This window comes from Urocitellus parryii, chromosome 5 (assembly GCF_045843805.1).
Source record: "Urocitellus parryii isolate mUroPar1 chromosome 5, mUroPar1.hap1, whole genome shotgun sequence".
Lineage (NCBI taxonomy): Eukaryota > Metazoa > Chordata > Mammalia > Rodentia > Sciuridae > Urocitellus > Urocitellus parryii.
The window spans coordinates 180,613,149-180,633,251 of record NC_135535.1 but is presented as its reverse complement, the minus strand read 5'-3'; the positions used below and the strand labels follow the sequence as shown (position 1 = coordinate 180,633,251).

At 45.4% G+C, this 20,103-nt stretch overlaps 1 protein-coding gene across 2 annotated transcripts in view; it reads right to left on the bottom strand.

The window, feature by feature from the left end:
* Dntt (DNA nucleotidylexotransferase) overlaps positions 1-20,103 on the bottom strand; it is a 37,394-nt gene that overhangs the window by 2,408 nt on the left and 14,883 nt on the right. Inside the window, exons 2-10 of one of the 2 annotated variants that reach the window (XM_026394823.2) lie at positions 19,221-19,395; positions 18,407-18,535; positions 17,073-17,243; positions 16,017-16,088; positions 14,727-14,850; positions 10,948-11,080; positions 9,753-9,861; positions 5,440-5,685; positions 1,269-1,352 (exon numbers count right to left, since the gene is read on the bottom strand). In XM_026394823.2, coding sequence (XP_026250608.2) covers positions 1,269-1,352; positions 5,440-5,685; positions 9,753-9,861; positions 10,948-11,080; positions 14,727-14,850; positions 16,017-16,088; positions 17,073-17,243; positions 18,407-18,535; positions 19,221-19,395 — 1,243 coding nt within the window. The remainder of the gene's footprint in view (positions 1-1,268; positions 1,353-5,439; positions 5,686-9,752; positions 9,862-10,947; positions 11,081-14,726; positions 14,851-16,016; positions 16,089-17,072; positions 17,244-18,406; positions 18,536-19,220; positions 19,396-20,103) is intronic. The other variant, XM_026394824.2, reaches the window with a different exon arrangement.

Here is a 20,103-nt window from a genome sequence, read left to right as displayed (position 1 = left end):
GGCTCCCACCCCCTGATCTCTTCAAGACCAAGTACTGCTCTCTTCCTCCACGTATCTTCTTGTAAATAGCACAGTTCTGGGCACATAGAAGGTACCTATTTGCTTAAATTATTTATTATGTATTAATTTGTCTTTCTAAATTATATCATATTAATCTATCTCCACCCACATGTTCAGCTTCTGGGGGTTCCCTGCTAGCACCTACAGCTCCTTCTCTGTGAGCAGCACTTTGAATTTCTTTGGGAAATCCCCTCTCTCTACTCTCAACCCATGAAAGTCAGATGGAGTTGCTCTCACCTCCAGGGAGAAGCACACAGCACAAGCCTGGCAGATCAGAGTTAACAGCACCAGCTAGGATTCTTGCTGGTACTATTAAGAAAGAGACTCTGCTCTATTGGAGAATGGGACTCATGGAAAAAGCTGGCCTTCGAATGAATATAACATCACAGGAAGCCTGCCTGAGCACCTGGATACGGCTACACCTAAGCCAATGTTACCCCTAGACACTGCAGTAAGCAACCTAGTTCCCTTTCCTTTGCCTGTTCATACTTGAAACTGAGGCATCTTAACTAAATACATCTCATTTGGACTATCAACTCCTAGAGGGCAAGGACCACTGCTTCTAGTTATTTTGTCGTCTTCCCCTTCAGAACCTAGTGTTGTGTGCTTGACTGCTATAAGAGCAGACCGTGGTGCTCCTGATTATAACAGTTGAATCTTGGGTGTTTCATAATCCATGTAGTAACGTAACCCTGAGGCGTGAGTTGGATCATGACCACAGCAAGGCTAGTGTGCATGCCGCACGAGTCACATAGCTCGTGAGCCTAGCCAACTGCCCATCTCCCTCTCTGGGCAGCTCTGTCTCTCTCCTTTATCCACTCAGAATGCTACTGCTTCTGCATTTGCAGGGTAATCAGGGGTGTTTGTGATTTGTGGGGATCCCTGGGAAGCCACTCACTACAAACACCAAGGACATAGCAAACTCAGTCTGTTCACTGCTCCCCTGGCTCTAGGGGCTACTTTAGCTTATTTTTAGAACCCAAAGACCCTGAGTTGCACTCTGGGCCAGGTGGGGACTGTCAGCTGCATGTGTGTGTGTGTGTGTTGGGGGGGGTGTTTCCAGCTGCTCTCTTCTGTGATCAGCTGGGAATGGGACACTCACAGCAAATGAAATGTAACTGGACACTAAAATCCGTCCAGGGAAAGTGCTCAGGGGCCAGTCTTAGGGATGAGGACCCAAGTTTCCCATGTCAGGAAGGAAGCACTACCTTGGTTTTGTCATACAAAGCATGGTTATCCAGGATCATCTTCCGCTCGTGTGTGGCATAGCGACGGAGGTCTCTCTCAAACTGCTGGAAAGTGATCATGAGAACAAATTAATGTCACATCCAAAATGTCTTCAGTATTCACCGTTTAGAGATGGCTGAGACCCTCTAGTGAAATATCTATCTCCACTAAATGTTCTCAGAGTGATTTTTCTCTCCTAGGGAGAAACTGATGGCAGAGCTCTGTGCTCCCATGAGCACATTGGACTGTAAGCTCGGTGAGAACAGGAACCTGATGTATTTTGCCCAGGACCCCATTCCTTAGGCAAATAATGCCTCATGTGTAGAAGTAAAACTGGACCAGGTTTAAAATAAATAATTTTACTTTAAAATTTGGATATTATTATTATAAAAGAGAACAAGGAGTAAAGGGATAATATTCCAGGATTCTTGTCCCTATCTGGCTGTGTATCTCTTGGCAAGTCACCCAGCCTCTCTGAATCTTGGTTGGTCAAAGGATGGAGGATAGGCATGATAAATTCCCCTCTGGCTTTACCATTTCCTCCTTCTAAGATTCTGTGAAGTCACCTGTTCCAGAATGGCTTCTCTTATAATCAAGACTTGGGCTCTGAGGCTTCAGGGAGCAAACCTGCAAAACCCAAAGCCTAAGAGGACAAGAGAGCTTTGAAAATGAGAATAATGAATAGCGTTTGGGAAGCTGGTTTTCCTGAGAGAAGCAAAGATCTATAAATTTTGTCTTTGGAACGCCTCGGGTAACTGTGCCCTCTAGTGGCAACAGGTGAGTTCCTATCAGGGAAGCCGGCTGTCCCTGGCTGACCAGACAGTTCAGCAGAAGTCCTGGCTGGAGATGGGGCCAGACTTGCGGAAGAATTGGGGAGAAGCAGATTCCCGCGCGTAGACAGGTCTGTGAAGGTTCAGGAGTGCAGCCTGGCTCACCACCTTCCCACCTCCCAGCCCTGGCCACTGTCCTTCCTCCCCCAGCCTTAGCCGGGTTGTATGGCTCACACCTGTGGGCTGGCGGCAGCTGGAGAGACTGGAGGGGGAGGTGAGGCCGGGGCAAGTGGAGTTGATGAGGGGCTGTCCCGGATCCCCCCGCCCTGCTGTTTGGGTGTTTGGGTGACAGATGTATTCCTAAGCTCCTCTGTGAAAGCCTGAGGAGCAGTGTCCATATCCCATTAGGAATTACACTGTGTCTGCCATTTGGAGAGTAATGAAATTATTAACAAATATTTGCTGAGTTTCAGCTGTGTTCTGGGTGCTTGGAATATGAACAGTGAACAAAAGAAAGACAGTGTGCCCTGGTTGAGCCTAGAATCTAGCAGGGGCCATAGATAATTTACAGTAGCAGAGGAAATAAGTTAATTATGGGATACGTTAAAAATAAGTGTTAGCTGGGTGTGATGGTGCATGCCTGTAATCCTAGCAGCTCGGGAGGCTGAGGCAGGAGGATTGGGAGTTCAAAGCCAGCCTCAACAAAATCGAAGTGCTAAGCAACTCAGTGAGACCCTGTCTCTAAATAAAATACAAAATAGGACTGGGGTTGTGGCTCAGTGGTCGAGTGGCCCCTGAGTTCAATCCCCAGTACCAAAAATAAATAAATAAATAAAGTAAGTGCTGTGAAACAGACAGGGCAAGGATGTTATGTTTCAGATAACCAGAGGTGCACATTGTTAGAAGCAGTCGTAGCACAGTCTGACTGTATCATTGCTCCAACAGACTTCAGAGTTTGGGCTGTTTCGTAGCTGTTGCATATGCGTGTGGAAGTTGTGCACTGTGAAGCTTTAGACAGCACAGTTACGTGAGCTCTTTGTAGATTTTCATGTTTATTATGACAATTTTAGGGCAAATGGAAGTAAGGTATCTTAAGGAAAAGATACTTTTTTTAAATATGGCTATAATCATTTGTGTGCCTCCTCCCAACATGTGACATAAACATACATGATCCATACTTTTGAAGAAATTCCAGTTGTTGTGGTTTAGATCTGAGGTGTCCACCAAAAGCTCACGTGTGAGATCATGTATGAAAGTTTAGAGGTGAAATCCTCTGGTTATGAGAGCCTTAACCTCATCAGTGCATTAGTTAATCCACTGGGATGGATTAACTGGGAGGTAACTGTAGGCAAGGTGGGCTATTGCTAGATGGGATGGGTCACTGGGGGCATATCTTTGGTGCTTATCTTTCCTCCCTGGTGAGTGGAGCCCTCTCTCTGCTTCCTGGTGACCACGTCTGGGTGGCTTTCCTCCATCATCCCCTTTCACCAGGATGTTCTGCCTCCCCTCAGGCCCACAGCTGTGGAGTCAGCTGTCTGTGCACTGGGACCTCTGAAACTCTGAGCCCCAAATAAACTTTTCCTCCTCTACGTTGTTCTTGTCAGGTCTTTTGCTCATAGCAACAAGAAACCTGACTACAACACCAGGAAATAAAGCCAGGCTGACCAGCTCAGCAGACCTGCTTGGAAGAAATGTGACTCAGGGAAAACAGCCATTTCTCTTGATTTTTGACTAATGAACTTCGTGCACCATCTAGAGGGCATACCATACCTGGGTGGCTTCAGAAAACCTCAGCTTCATGTGTTCCTGCAGATGGACCCTGTTCAGGAAGTCCTTGGGCCCAAAGATCCCAAGGAAGCTTTGTGGTAGTTACTATCCCTGGTCCGAGGTGACATTAGACTGGACCAGGAATTTTAGACTAGACCAATCCTAGTTGCTCACCAACACTTATCCCCTGGGGACAGAGCGCCAGATGAGAGCCAGTAGAGGTCGGCGGAACACACCATAAGTGTGTCACTTAAGTGACATAAAGGTTATAAAGATAATCACAAGTTAGCCCAGCTTTATATACGCTGAGCCCTTGGCACATTATAAACTCATGCAGCATCTCACTTAACCCAGGTGGCAGCAGGGCTATGAGGTGGGCATCACTGTTAACAAGGACAGATGGACAACTAGGGTTTTGAAAGGTTTAATAACTTGTGTAGTCACCCTGCTAAAATCTGGGTGAGTTTGGTGTTCTGCCAGTGTTTTGTAAAACCAAGAGCCATAATTTCTGAGAACTCTTGAAAAAAGAGACCAGAATGTGCTGAAAACATTTTATCTTAAAAACAGACTAAGCAAAGGGCAGCCATTTTAGCCTGTGAATCCCAACTGGCATGACCTTGTGTGACCTTGCGAAGATTTCCTTTTGGTACTGTCTTCTACCTCAACAAACTCTTTGTTCCCAAAGATCTATGTTTATCAGAAAAATTACATTTATGGTGTATCTTTCATTCATTTTTCCATTTTTTTTTGTGTGTGTGTGTGTGAATAAAAGATACATTTCATTGCCAGTTGACATTTTTTGGTTCGGATAAGAAATCCCAGGGCTAAGATCCTGTGCTGAGATAATTCCAGCCCAAAGCAAAGACAGTTGGAATTTAATTCTAAGTCAAAGACAATTCATTTACATTGTGCAGTTAATAAGTATAAAACCCTCCATTTCATTCCAGGCAACAACCGGCTACTTTGGGAAACAGGTTCAAGAGTGAGGAGGAGCTCGGCTGGGAGGGCTGAGCACATGTCACAGCGACTGAGTCCATGGTTCCCTCTCCTGTGACCATAAAATGATGGGAGCCAGGAGCTGCTGTTTATCCAGTACTGACCACACACCTGGTACTGCTGGGCTTTGAGAACATCATCTCCAAATCCCTGGAACCTAGAGAGGTAGCCAAGCTCACAAGACCTCATTTCCCTTAAGGGAAGACTGAGTGCAAGATCACCTGGCTGGTATGAGGTGGAGCAGGGTGAGCCCAACCTGTGCTCTTCACCACTTGCTAGTTTCTCTGCTTCCTTGGTCTCATGCTTGAGCTCTCAGAATCAGCTGGGGGGCTTTTCAAACCCCATCCCCAAAGTTCCCGAGTCAGTAAGTGTACGTCGGGTGGAGGGTTTACAAGTCTAACCTGTTTCAAGGTAAGGCTGCAGCTGCTGCTCTTGGGATCACACATTAGGAACCTCTGTCCTGAGTGAATCTGGCATGACCGTGTGTGGGTAGAATGCCTGATCTAATACAACACGGGCACCCCATCCTCCTGCTGTCATCTCTCTTCTGGGCCCCAGCAGAGCTGGCCTACATGTTCTGGAAGGCCAACATCATCCTGTGGGTCCATGTAGCACTTACCCGGGAGCCGGTCCATCCCAGCAGGGCGAAGGCACGGCGCTCATAGGGGCACATGACCAAGTCCACACGGATGGCCTTCCAGTTCTTCCCTCCCTGCTGGCTGGCCTTGTCGCTGTCCACTCTCTGATGGTGCAATTTTAGAATCAGAAAGCACTTTTGAAAATGATCTAGAGCATCCACCTTCCTGCTAGGTGTCTTGAGCTTTTCAAATGTCGACTCCACAAGGTCACAGTATAAAAGTAATCCCTGAAAGAAATGACAAGACATCAGGAAGGTCGCCAGGGGAGTCTGTGATCTTATAGCAGGCTCTTGACCAAACTTTGCAGGGCTGAAGGGAGGCAGGGGTATTTTTGTCCTCGAATCCAGAGTCCACCTGGTACAGCAGGAGAGGCAGCTGAGTGAGCGAGTGTCTTATCCCCCCTCTGCAGAAAAAGAATTTAGCCACCAGAGAGGCTGAGTTCCAAAGCCACTTAACAGCAAAACCTTGAGAGGGTTTGCCTCCCTCCTTCTGACTCTTCAGCCAATGCTGAGACTCCCGTCTCTCCTTGAAAGACAAACCAACCATTAAAAAAAAGCCATGCTGCTGCCAGGTGGGGTGGCTTTGAGATCGTGTCCCCATGCTATACGGCGATCAGGTTGAAGTGGATCAAGGTTTGTGGCTGGAGGCTCAGCTCCACTTTGGGGCAGGGTGACTTGCTATCTTCAGCAGCACTGAGGCTGCTTTGTCTCTTGCCTGCCTTGGAGCAAGTGGGGCAGAAGTAGATAGCTCATCTGAAGTTGGCTCCTCAGGAAGCTACCAAGTGATTCTGGGACACGGCCAGGCGAGTTGCCCTGTGCTCCCTGGGAGTTCTTCACAGCACAGGACAGAGGAGGGGAAGAGAGAGGCAATTTTCATTATTTTTGGACACGCTTTCCATTTCTTCTGTAAACCTCCAAGAGCCACTGTTTCCATTGAAAGGAGAGTTTTTCCTTTGCCATCTGGGGAGAAGGCAGCTTAGCAAGAATAAAGGCCCTGCGAGGGTTGAGGAGGGAGCTCTGCTGTTGGAAGGAACCTCTGGGTGGGAGGAATGAATGCTGCCTTAGGGGATCTCCAACCACCAGCCCATTAAAAAGCTTTCCAATGAAACTTACTAAAACAGGTACATTATAGCTGACTTTCATGTACATTTGAATATGTAAATTTGAAGAGCAAGTTATTAAAACATTAGCAAGCTCCCCGTTGAAGCCAGATTTGTAATAACATCTATCTTCCTTTCAAAAAACACCTGCACCCCTGGCTTCCTAGGAGTGAATTGTGCTGCTGCTCTTGCCAAGGCGGTGACATGTGAGTGGTAACAGACAGGCAGCCATCCTTGGTTAACTTTGTCTTGAGTTTTGCAAGTCCTCCCTTGAATGAGACGCCCCTCTGCATGTCGGGTTCTATCTTCAGCAGGGTGTAATTGTCAGCATATATGCAACCCCTGATGTGGACTTCAGTTTTCTTCTTTCTTCTGGGATTTTGGTTGTCTATCTCTGTGTCCTGTAGTTCCCTGCCTCATCTCCCATTTCTTCTCTCCTATGAAAATTCCTTTTAAGGGTTGGACTCTAGCTTCCCCATCAATACCCATGGGCCACCCGATTTCCACACCATCATGACCTTCTTTTCCCACTGGAAACAGAGAGTCCTGAGTAGGAAAGAGGCATTTCCCTGCTCCTTCCTCCCTGTTCCCAGGGGACAGAGCAGCCAGATCTCAGGGTAATGAGAGCTAGAGAAGGTGGGACATGCTTAGCCGAGCCTGAGATCCCTTCCCACCCTTTGCTTTCAATCTTCTCCAGCTCCTCAGCAGAATCAGTGCCCCCTATTCAAAGTCAAATCAGCTTCTCAAAGTGAAAACAGTGTCCTCCAGATTGTTTCCAAGACCCCTGCTGATATCAAAGTCCATAGATGACTCCTGGCTATAGTGGCGAGGGGGGGGGTGGGGTGTGTGTGTGTGTGTGTGTGTGTGTGTGTGTAAAAATTTGCATATCACCTAGCCCATCCTCCCATGCACTGTAAATCAGTTCTAAATCACTTACAAGACCTACTATATAAATGTTAGGTGAAGGGTTGTCACAGGGAGACGCAACATGAAAAACTTCAGCATGTGCTCAGCACCGATGCAGTTTTTCTGTTAATATTTCCTTCCAGGGTTGGTTGGATCCTGGGATACAGAAACTGAGGTTATGGAAATCGAATTTACGCTCTTTTACTTTCTAGCGATCTGGATCACCCAGCAATGCCATAAGCTGGAGATGTGGTGGCAGGGAATAGTTAGAGGCCCTGTACCCAAGGTCCAGATCACCAGGTGTGAACCTTAACCAGAGTTGGCCAGTGTCCTTTCCTTGGGGTGAACTACACATGGCCAGTGTTAGAATTCAGGCAAATGAAGTCTTTGGCAAGGGCGATCCCTCCCCAAAGGTCGAGACTGTCAAGCTCTTTGCCTTCTCCCATCTCACCTCCCACCACGGAACTTTCTGCCAGGGCAATATTTAGAATCATCGGAGGTGGCTCAGCTGATGTCCTTGGGCTGTTCCTGCTAAACACCTGGAGGGTGCGCAGCCGTTCACTGTGAAGGAGTATACGCAAGTGTGTCTGCGAGGCTGTGGTCTTTATCATCCTGAAAGTGTAGTTGGGTTAAGAAGAGGCAGAGGCAAAAGTTAAATATGGAGAACTGGGGGGCAGGCCTGGAGCTCAGGGGTGTGGTCAGAACCGCCCGCCCCTTCTCCCTGCTGTCAAGTTGTCAGTGAGTCAGTGAGTGACAGGGAGGGAGCTGCGTCCCCTCATCCGCCCCAGAGTCAGGCTCTCAGGCAGAGTTCAATAAGCTACAGCACATTCAATAAGTAACCGCCACATTTGTTCAGCACCGTGCCCAACCTTCTCAGTCCCCCATTAGCAAGGATAGAGGCTTGTCATCCCTGTTTTAGAGACTGAGGGAACTGGAACGTGGAAGATTAGGGAGCCACCCCGGATTGAACAGCGAGGAACTGGCAGGGTCCCCTGTGCTAACCATCAGCCTCCACTGCAGGTCTAGCATTTAAAACACCCATGGCTGCTTTGGGATGGCAGTATGACAGTCTTGAAACCCAGGAAGGACCAATGGAAAGAGGGCTCCCACTGCCACATCCTCTCCCATCCCAGTCTCAGCATGAGGAGTGGTGTCCACAAGCACAGGTCAATGGGTCCCCCTTTGCAAGGGCGCAGGTGGGCAAGCAGGCAGCCCACTCCACCAGGCCTCAGCCTGCAGGGTCCAGCGCTGTGCTCCTTCATCTGTCGGGGTGTGTGTGGGGGGACCTTTCATCTTTACCACCCACGCAGAGTAGCAGCCAGAGTAGGTAACTCTTCCTTGTCCTGATGTCCCCTGGTGGGGCCTATTGTGTCCACTCTCAAGGACCCTTGTTACACTGTGTCCAGTGTCCTGAGAGGGACCCAAGGAGAGACTCACAAGCAAATGTGGCTCTGGTTCCACAGCTGGGTCTTTACTTCCAGTGTCCATGGCTCTGGGTCTGAGTGTTTCTAGCTCTCATTTTCAATTTATCTGAGATCTCCTCTCGCTGGTATACACGGTCCACCTCACAAATACGATCCACTGAGAAAGAATGAAGCTGCACCAGAACAACACCAGCCCAGCCTCCTTGGCTCACTTGCTTTGCAGGATGGGGCCCTCTGCTCTGTCTGTGACATGGGGCTCTCACTAAGTGGGACAGGAGTCAGGGCCTGCGGTGGTTAGCTCAGCTTGGGTTCCTCCATGGGGCATGGGCCAGCCTGTCACAGGCCTGGTTTTGTCAGTGGGTGAGGGCTCTGAGTCATGACCTCTGCTGGCCCAGCTTGCCTTCATTCATTTCCTCCAAGTCCAGGCGGGAACAGAAGAGCTAGGAATTCAATGCACAGCGACGCCCCTTACACCATGTGATCCTGGTTGGAATGGTCCTGCTGCAGCCCTAGCTTGTGGCTTTCCTGGATTTTCCCTGGTTTTCCCAGGTGGTTCAGTGCCCCGCCTGCATTTGGTTTGGGTGAAGTATTGCCTCTGCCTGTCAGACACAAACGTGTGGCCGCAGAGGCCCCTCCGGTGACAGGGTGAGTGTAAATACACGAGGTACATGTTCATAACAGGGTCTCTAGGGCACACAGCAGGTAAATCTCATTGTGGGTCATGTGGTGTGGGACAATGTCTTACTAATAATTGAGAATTGATTAGATGGTCATCACACTATTATGAGGTAAATAATTTATAAAATTCAACATGTTAATATGATGCTCGAGTGGATACAGGTCTATTTTTAGCATCTCTCCTTACCTTCTTTTCCCAAAAGTTTGTCACTTTATGCAACAGTTGTTGTTCTTCTTCCTCTGTTGCTTCTGCGCTGGTAATTAAAAAATCTACATCGTGCCCAATATTCTTACCCCTAATTAAAAAAAATGGTATAAAATGGAAATAATTAGATTTTTAGCTCTCAGTTGTTAAAAAACTCTATTTGTTTCTATGCCCAAAGGCCAAGGTTTGTAACACAAAATGCTTGTGACATTTTTAAAAGCAAATTATTCTTGACTGTACAACTCTATTCCTTGCTAAATAAATTTATGACACAGGAAAAAAAAGCCACAGATAGTACATATAGGATGATGGGGGGTCAGGCAGGGGGCAAAATGTAACAAAGAAGATTATTCTTTCTACTTGTTCACTTTTATCTGCAAAACACATAGACAGACAGATACACACACACACACACAAACACACACACACACGACATGACAATAAGCAAACTGAAGAATGATGTTCATACACTACAAGATAGCACTCTTAGAATCACTATTTCTCACTATTTCCTTTTTCTCAGGCCTGGCTTGTCAGAATGAGCAATAGTCACCCGGTAAAAAGATCAGAGGTTGGAGGGAAGAATCCTTTATGAAACAGATGCCTTAATAGTCAACCCCTGCTCACACTTCTGTGAAGAATCTATTCACTCATTCATTTGTGACCCAAACAAGATTTCTGGAGCACCTACTTCATGCTGGGCATCATGCACTGGTCTCATGAGAGCTAAGCTCTAACAGCTCTAATGCTTAGTGGGGGTAGACATTGGGATGGATCACGGAGAATGTGTGCAACAAGTGGTTGGAGGGTGTCTAGGGAGCACTGAAGAGAGGTCCCCAACCCAGCCTGGGGGAGGAGGGAGTGATAGATGGTATAGATGGTGACATCAAAATTGAGTCTTACAGGCTGAAGTCAGCCACGTGACAATTTGAGGAATGGCAGTTGAGGGAGAAAATTCCAACTGAGTGATGTCTCAGAGGCAAGAAACAGCTCTGTATGTGCAGGGAATTTGAAGCCCTTTGGGGATGCTACAATGAACTCTGAGGGCAGGACACAAGCTGCAGAGGGAAGCCAGAAGCAGACCACAAATGTATTCTGTGTTGTTTCAGAAGCCTGTATGTGATAGGGAGCCACTGAGGGTACTAGAGCAGGAGAAGCAAAGCAGAGCGAGAGTTACCTCCGGAACCCTCCTGTCATGGTGACGAAGGCATCCGGAAGAAATGCCCAGACGGCCTCCTTAACCAGCACACTGACTGCCTCTGCTTCTGCCCTGGTCACACAGCTGACGAGGTCTTCATAATAGAGGAATCCTGAGAGGTCATTTGATAGGTCAGTGGAGAGAGTGAGGTGCATACAAAAAAACCTACCTCTGTGGAGGAGATTTGCCCCCAGATGGAGCTTCATGGCCACAGTCATCACTTAACCTCTGTTTCCATGGAGACAGAATAAGCCATACAATTCACCTGGTTGTGGATTGTCCAGGTGGCAATGACTCCTTGGTGTCTGATTGAGAGACTTACATTGTCCTTACTAGAAGGAGATATTTTATCCCTTGGGAATCCAGTCTGAGGTCCTAATGAAGATCCAGGCTTCTTGATCCATAAGAAAGGTAATGCATGAGGATTCGGGATGGGAAGATTTAGGATGGAAGACAATGAATCAACTTAAAAAGTGAAAGTTGAGAACTGGAAGAGGGTAGATTTGTTTTTGCAACAAGGTGAAAAGCATCCGAGGCATTTGGATTGTTGCCTCTTTGGTGCATAAACAAATGAAAGGTCAATGTCAGATGCAGAGCTAATGACTGGGCTTTTCCCAGAGGAGGAAGGCAGGGAGACATGGAGGCTTATCTCCAAGGATTGGGAGGAAGATTGCAGGGGAGACTCAGTGGGCCTGAGTGACATCTAATTATGCTTCATTCAGTATGAGGCACTGCTCTTCTTCTAATCAAGGTCCCCAAGAGAGGACCATCCAAACTCTGCTGCATCTCTCTAATAACAGGGGCACTGACACCTCCAGAGGCAGCCCATTTCCTATCTGCAAACCCTGCATGGGCAGTTTTTTCTTTTGACAAATTTGGGTCTACTTCCTTGCAGGTTTACCCACCACTGACACTCAGAAAGGACATCAAGCAAATCTGTTGGTCCTTGTTTCTCACCCCAGGAATGAGGGAGGGAGGTGGCATGGAGGTCATTTGGCTTGAACATCCTGTTCACAAAGTTCTCAGTCTTCCCTGTTATCTCTAAATGGGGCATGTTATGGTGTAGATATGATGTGTCCCCCAGAAGCTCATATGTGAGACAATGCAAGAATTGTTTGGAGGTGGAATGGTTGGATTGTGAGGTGTAACCTAATCAATGGATTTGTCTGTTGATATGGATTAACTGGGTGGTAATCGTAGGCAAGTGGGGAGTGGCTTTTGGAGTTTATAATGTGTCCCTGCTTCCTTATTGCTATCTCTTAAGCTACTTTCCTCCACCACACCCTTCCACCATGATGTTCTGCCTCACCTTCTGCCCACAGCAATGAAATCTGTCATCCATGGACTGAGACCTCTGAAACCATGAGCCTCAAATAGACTTTTCCTCCTCTACCTTGTTCTTAGCAGATCTTTCAATTACAGTGATGAAAAAGCTCACTTTAATAGGAAACTTGCAAAAATGTGTTGGGGGGACCCAAAAGAAATGACTCTCATACTAACGTACCTATACACTGTCCAATATCATGCCAAACCTATGGGACCACTTAGCTTATGGGAGTACTTTCTTGGTACCACAACTTATACTTTTTCTCCTTTTATTTTAAAAAGCCACCTTTTTAAAAGGAGAAAAAGTATATAGGGAGTATGGGGAGTTTGATCTAAAAAGCAATACTTCAATTGGCTATCATACAGAGAGTGCCATCATGACTAATACACAAAGTGCAACTCATTTGGTAATCATAAAACTCCTGTGCTTATTGTATGTGAACCAAAAGTTATAATTAGCAATGATTTCAAGAGCATGCAGGTATTAGGAATGAAGATGCAGGTACTATGGTAACTTGGTGACATCCATGAAAACAATTCAGTTGGGTTTCCTTTTCGGTGTGGCAAGAAACTAATCACACTGTGTCATGTTATATATGTGCTGTCATATTTCAGAAACTGACTTTTTGAGACAAATGTAGCATGGGAATACTCAAGTCTCAGAGAACTGTAGTCAGGTGCAATTATAAGTTAAAGAGAACCAGGTTTTTCATCTGATCTATTTATCACACATTGAGACCAACAAAAGTCTTGCTCCAAAGGCTGATTGCCAAGCAGAATCTACAAAATTCTTCTCTCCTGGGGCCGCCTTTGGGGAAATGACTCTCAGTGTGTATTAGCTTCCCCTTTGCAGAACCCTAAGCAATTCCCATTGTCAATTCCAGGCACTGGGAGCACTGTTCCAGGGGACGCACATAACCAAGATTTTGTTTTTCTAGTAAATATGATGAGAGGGTATTCCCTGATTTCTACATAGAACTAACAGTATTAAACAGTCAAAGGACAGACACTGATTAAATGAATAGCTATTTCATGCACTATGTTGGAAGAGCCCAACTGGAAAAAGAAAAATCCAGTTTACAAACCTAGGGAACTGGAAGATCCTTAGATCTTACTGGCACTTGCTGTCCTTTCACAGGGGTTCCATCTAGGTGATTTTAAGCATTGGGGGTCCTTACTGCCGTTCCAAACCATCAACTTGCCACTTACGTTTAATACCTATGTAAATTTATTTTTAATGACATCTCTAGAGACGATATAAATCATACCTTTTAAATGTGTACTTTCTGGAGCCCAGAATATAAATACAGGGTCTTTTTTTCTTAGATTCTTTTATCTCCTATGTGACATTGTATAATGCTTGTTAGCAATCTTTGAGGAATTAGCACATTTACAAAAGATGAGTAGGGATGTTCTTGGGACCCACCAAGGTTTGGTTTGCTTCCTTGATCATTGCTTCTAGTTTTATTCTTTGTTGTCATTATTTAAGCAGAAAATAGCTGTTTGCTTTCTTTTTTCCTTGGTATCCTCTGGTCCCTTTCTATTATATCAGTAAAATGTTGATGATGTCATCACTTTCCGTAACTCCAGAGGCCATAGTGCTGGGGACTGTGACTGTGGCTACCTTTAGAACCACAATTACATTGTATTTCTATTAATATGGCATGGTATTTCTATATGGAATTTCATATTAAAAATACACATTTAAAGCAGACAACACATTTTTGACCCTGAATCGACATTTTTTCATTTTTGAAAAATACATCAGAACCTTCCATACATGGAAGCAGCCAAGGCACCTTGAGCCCTGGGAGGCCCTGCCAGGCTTGGAGGTGATGGTTACAGAGCTCATGTCTTCTCAGGTAACAGGTCCTGGTTGGGAAGATCAACCCCTTTTCTGGATTTCCACCATTTGCCTTCTGTTTTCCAATTTGTAAGGCAGATCCACAGTTGTGAACCACACTGTGGCAATGACTCTAGTTTCTAAGTATTCCTTTCTCTCCAATCCTATGTGTTGACATCTTCTGTCCTTAATGCCACACCCATGTCTCTTACTCAGGGAAAGCCAGGACCCCGGTGTTAAAGGGAGTCGTGAGAACCAGGTTGACATCTGATGAAGAAATGACAGCAGCCACAGGAAGAGTGCCTCTGCTTGGTGCCAGCACTCAGTGCAGGGCTCTGCCTGCATTTCCCTGTTAAACTGTCAACCTTGCCTCCCTTTCATCAATGAGGTAACCAAGGCCTGAAGATTTTAACTAACTTGTTTGAGATCATGCAGTTGGATGGTGCTGGAGCCAAGACTTGGTTCCAAACATCAACAGATATCAAAAACTGTTGCGGCTCACCCTCACGGGCATCAAAGTGCAACTGGCTACTATCTCTACCAAACCTGACCATCCCAGAGAACCCTGAGGTTTAGGAGAGACCATTACCTGCTTTCTGCATGTGTGTAAATTTCAGGCTTTTGTCAGATCTTATTTTGCTCAGAGTTCTGAAACCCATTCTGAACCATTTCTCAGATGTCTTCAATCCCACTCCAAAAACAGAAGTGAAAAGCTAAAAGGGAGGGAAAGCCAAGCCATTAGTTTCTAAAATAATCACTGTGACAATGAAGTGGTACTTTTCAAGATCTCAGGTAACGGATTAGAACTGCTACCCAGTGTCTATGGAATATTCCAACCAGACAGGTGATGGTAATTTTTTAGTGGATTTTTGTTCCAGCTGAGCAGTGAGAGGCAGGCCTGGTTTGCATGTAATCAGACAGATCGTCTGTGCTGTTAGTGAGAAAATACCCCTACGGAGCGCCCACTTTTGCTGAGAGTCTCATGCAGGCAATGCTGCTGTGCACATCTACCTCCGCATTTGAAAGAGGGATGCTCATGGAGGTTATATAAATTCTCCCCATCACACGGGTGCTAAGAGGTAGAACCCAGATTAAACCCTGGTCTATCTGTACTCCAGACCTGGGCTCCTGCTCATGGCCACACTTTAGGCCTGTGCACCATTTCTGAACAGAAGGGACTGGCTGAAGTCAGTCTACCTGCAACTCTAGGGCAGACTAGATGTAAGCCCTGCTTCTGAGTAAATGAGGATGCAGCAAGGAGCTTTTCAGATACAGCTGTGCTCCGCAAGAGCACTTTGTTCGGTCTGCTTGGTCTTTGTGTCCTTATGACATTTGTAGCCACCAGTGAGAGATTCATGGAAAGAAAGGTAATTGGCATATCATCATCGCATGGTGATATGCTGGAACACCCATATTTATTTAGGCATCTTTTTTCTAGAAATCTGCAAAGGACAAAATCACCACCCTCACTCAAATTTATATGCTGAAGCCCTAAAACCACCATCATGGTGTTTGGACATGGGTATTTTGGAGGTAATTAAGCTTAGATGAGGTCATAAGGCTGGACCCTCATGATGGGATTTGTGCTCTTATAAGACTCCAAAGAGTTTGATCACCTCTTTATCAGCCATGAGAATACACAGCAAGAAGGCACCCATACGCAAGCCAGAAGGAGAGCTCTTAACAGAATCCGACCACTCTGATACTTTGATTTAGTATATTCAGAATCCAGAATCCAGAGAAAATACATTTCTATTGTTTAAGCTACCCAATCGATGGCATTTTATTTTGGCAGCCTGAACTGACTAATAAAACCAGCCAGAATAAGCAAGAAGATTAATTGTAAAACCATTTTCAATAAACATGTAACATCACTTACTTTGAAGGATTTATAGCGTTCATCATTTAAGACAGCTTTAACTTCAGAACTTTCTCCATCTTCAATGATTTCCTATGGACAATTGGAAAAGTATTTTAAATTTGTGACACTGGACAATCACAATCCAAGACTCTCACATTTACAGATCGAGTGGCTTGATTCCTCATGACATGCACACCCATTGCTGTAGAATGTTTCCCTGCTAATCTAGAGAAAACAAGGATTTTCCTGTAATCCAAAATCCTAGCTCATCATGTATCCAAAGACCTCTTTATGATCCTCAAGGACAAGGATACAGAAGTACTAGGTTCAAATCTACAGATCCCAAACCAAAATGTTTATTGACAAACGTATGCCCACAGATTTGTGATAATTTTCTTTTTTAATGGCTATCGACTTGCTAAAATAGGAGAACTTTTCTATTGTGCAGGTTAATTTAGGACCCACTGAAAAAAGCCAGTCCTTGTTCAAGCCCATTCAATGCCCTTGGCGTCCCCGCCTCTAAGTAAACTTGGGATATTTTCCTTGTATTATGAATGTACTTGACTACACTGAAGCTACCACTGAATCACCCACTTGCCTTCTGGAGGAAACTTACACATTGCTAAATACAGAAACAGTGGCTGTCTTTCTAGATCACACAGGTAGACCTGTAGAATCAGGGTCTCCACATGTCATGCCGACCACTGTTGTGGAGGGGACCAACCCTGGGTGGAACTGAGCTGTCCACACAGCCTGTCGGAGTCAGACCAATCTCCTGCTGGTGAGCTTCCCGTTCCCTTGAGTCTTTCACTGCAAGTAATAACAACATGGGGGAACTCTTCTTTTTCCACTAGCTGGCCCCAGATAGCTCCCATTGTGATAATCTTGGGTACAAATCATACATGTGTATGCATCTATCTTTTTTCCTATATAAATACATGAATAGATACACGTTGAGATGGAGAGAGATGACAGATTTTCCTTTCAATTATGTAGATCGGATATTCATAATCCTCTCTGTCTCCATCTCTACTCTCCTATTAAGAGCTGAGACAAACTTCCCTTCACCCTTACCTCGATGATGCTCTTCGCCTTGCCCTCCAGGCAGGGAATTCCCTCGAGGTCCTTCATGCTGCTGATGGTGAATGGCAGAGATTTCAGTACAGACGCGGCTCTCATAAATACCACAGAACAGCCTTCATTTTCTCTAAGCTCATAATTTTCAGCTAAGACGTCAAAAGCATCCTGAAGAATAAAACCACATAAACAAAAGTTCTGTTTCTGAGCCCTGAGCCAGTGTTCACTTGCAAACGCCTCGGGTTGTCTTTCCTTTACATAGTAGAATGCCATCTGATGGCATTCCTCCACGGTGGGGAGCAGGCCTCCAGTACCTTTGTATCCTCCCCGTGGGATGGCATGGAGTTGAACAGAAAAGACAGGTGTCGAGTGCATGGTGAGGAAACTGAGTTTGCTGCCGTTAGGTGCTCAGGAAAAATTTAGCTCACCACATCCCACTGGCCATGACTTGGCATGATTCTTCCCTGGTTCCCACAGCCTGAGGCAAGGGCTCTGCTATGACCACCGGGCATTTGTCTCTTAGTGTGTACACAGAACATAGCTGGCACTTAACATAGGCTTGATAAGTGAGTGGGTGCACTCATTGGTCACACTGACACCCCCCCCCCAGGGTTATCTAAGGTGGGGCATGTTTGCACTGCTAGGAGAAGAGGAAGCACCTGCTGTGTGTGACATCACGCTGAGAGGGCCCAGGAGCTGCAATGTCCTGGTCTTCCTGGCAGATATGAAACTGGAGGTCTAGAAATGAGCAACTCTGTGTTTGATATCGTATGGCATGTTTTATTCAGGCAACCACTGACCACTAGGCTAGCAGTTGTGGACTTGCTAGGGTCATTTGAGACACTTCAGGGCGGGGCAGGGCTACAGAGATGATCCAGCTGAGTTCTTATTGTCAGGATGAGGAAGCTGAGGCTCAGGGCAATGGATTTGCCCAGGCCAATTAACATTCAGCGGGAATCCAGGTCTGTGGACTCAGTCTTTTGGCTTCTAGCAAAGGCTATGGATGCATTGTTGCTAGGTAATTTGCTTTTACTCAATTTTGCACTAATTACATTATTTCATTTTTTTAGAATATCTCTTTTTGAAAGTATTGTTTCTATTAATGACAACTCTCAATAAATAGGAATCCCTACATCATATTATCCAGATGTATTTTTCCAAGAGAGGAGACCATTCTTGACAGATGAAGAACCAGAGATCAGGCTAGAGGGATGGGTGTGTGTGTGTGTGTGTGTAGAAACCTTTTTCAGATTTCAAAAACAACTCCCATAATTTAACTTGGAGACCCACCGAAAGGCACAGCAAGCCCTTCATTGGCAAAGCCCTCTTACCGTGAATACTCTATTGCAATTGTTTAAAGTTGTTCTTCTCTGACATGCATACTGAGAGATTGTTTGCACAGCAGGTGGTGGGATCCTCTGAGGGTCTGAGTTGGAGTGGTCTGGGCTGTCTCTTCTCACCTGAACAAATGCATAAGGTCCATGTTAAGCAACAATTAATAGCCAGGTATATATGAGGAAACAAATTGAAGGCAGTTTGATGGATAGAATTATAGGAGCCTCAAATTCCAAGTTACATACATCTCTAATGTTTAAATCTGTTATCCTTAACATGTATTTTTTGGAAATCAGGAAAAAAAACATGAAAAAGGATCTCCAATAAATTATCATTTTTCTTTTCTGTGAACTTATGTTGTTACTGTCCAAGCCCTCTTCCCCCAAGTTATGGCACTAATGCTCAAGATTTTGGCATTGAGAGCTAAACTTGACTTTTCTTCCTTGATGATCACAATAAGGAAAAAAAAAAGGAATCCTTTATTTTTCTGGCTTTCAGAATATCTAGGCTTACATATTTTTGAAATATTTGTGTATAAATGTGTTCATAAAAATAGCCTCTGTGTACTCAGTGCCTGTACTCGCTATCAGGCCCTGGAAGGGCTATCCGTGCATGTTATCTAATCTTTGTGCCCTGTCATTAGGTGGCATTCATGTTGTATCACAAAGGAGAAAACTGAAGCCCAGCAAAGCGAAGGTCACATAGGAAGTAAACCGGGAACTAGGATTTAACCCAGATCCATTGATTCTAAAGCCCATGTTGTTTGTCTGCCAAGCAAAGAGCAATGACAATCACAGGCAGGACACTCACAACAAGCTGGTGTTTCCCTGTTGTCTCCACTGGTCTCCCTGCCCCCATGCACTCTATCAGCCAGGAGATGTCCAGCAGCTCCAGCTTCGAGCTGGCTTTGACGTTCTGTACCTGAAGCCACTCCAGGACATCGGAACCGGAATTGTTCTCTGCTACAATGTGGGTGACAGAATCACTGGAAAAATGCAAGAGAAAGTTATTGGCTTAAGTAGATTTGAAAGCCAGAAGCTCTCCTCTGTCCTTGAGGTTTCCACACGTTCCATCTGATGGAGAAAGACGCCCATTAGACCAGACCCTAGGCCCAAAGAATTCGGTCCTCTGTGTAAGGAATCCTCTCTATTTTAATTAGTGAAGCAACCAGGGGATATGTGTCACATGTCAGATGCAAGAAAAATTAAGGCAATATTAACAAGACTGTGGTGTCAATGGAAAAACCAAGGTCCAGGAAAGATGGAAGATGAAATTTTTCTTAAGGTGACATCTTGCACTCTACATGTGGTTTGGTGTGCCACTTCAATTTTATTTGTGGAACATTTAAATATAGTGGCTTTCCAACTTGTTTAACAGTGATTCCCAGTTATAAATACATTTTATATCATGACCCAAAATTCAAGTAGAAATAGACACAGATGTAGGTATGCTTACCTGACTTAGTCCATTTGAGCTGCTATAACAAAATACCTTAAGTGGGGCTAGTTTATAAACAACAGAAAGCATTTCTCATAGTTTTAGAACTGGGAAGTCCAAGATCAAGGTGCTGGCTTATTTGGTATCTTGTGAGGGACCATTCCTTATAAATGGCACCTGACAGGTATCTTCTTATGGTTAAAGGGGAAGACAGCTTTCTGGAGCCTCTCAGGGCATTAATCCCATTGACTGGTGG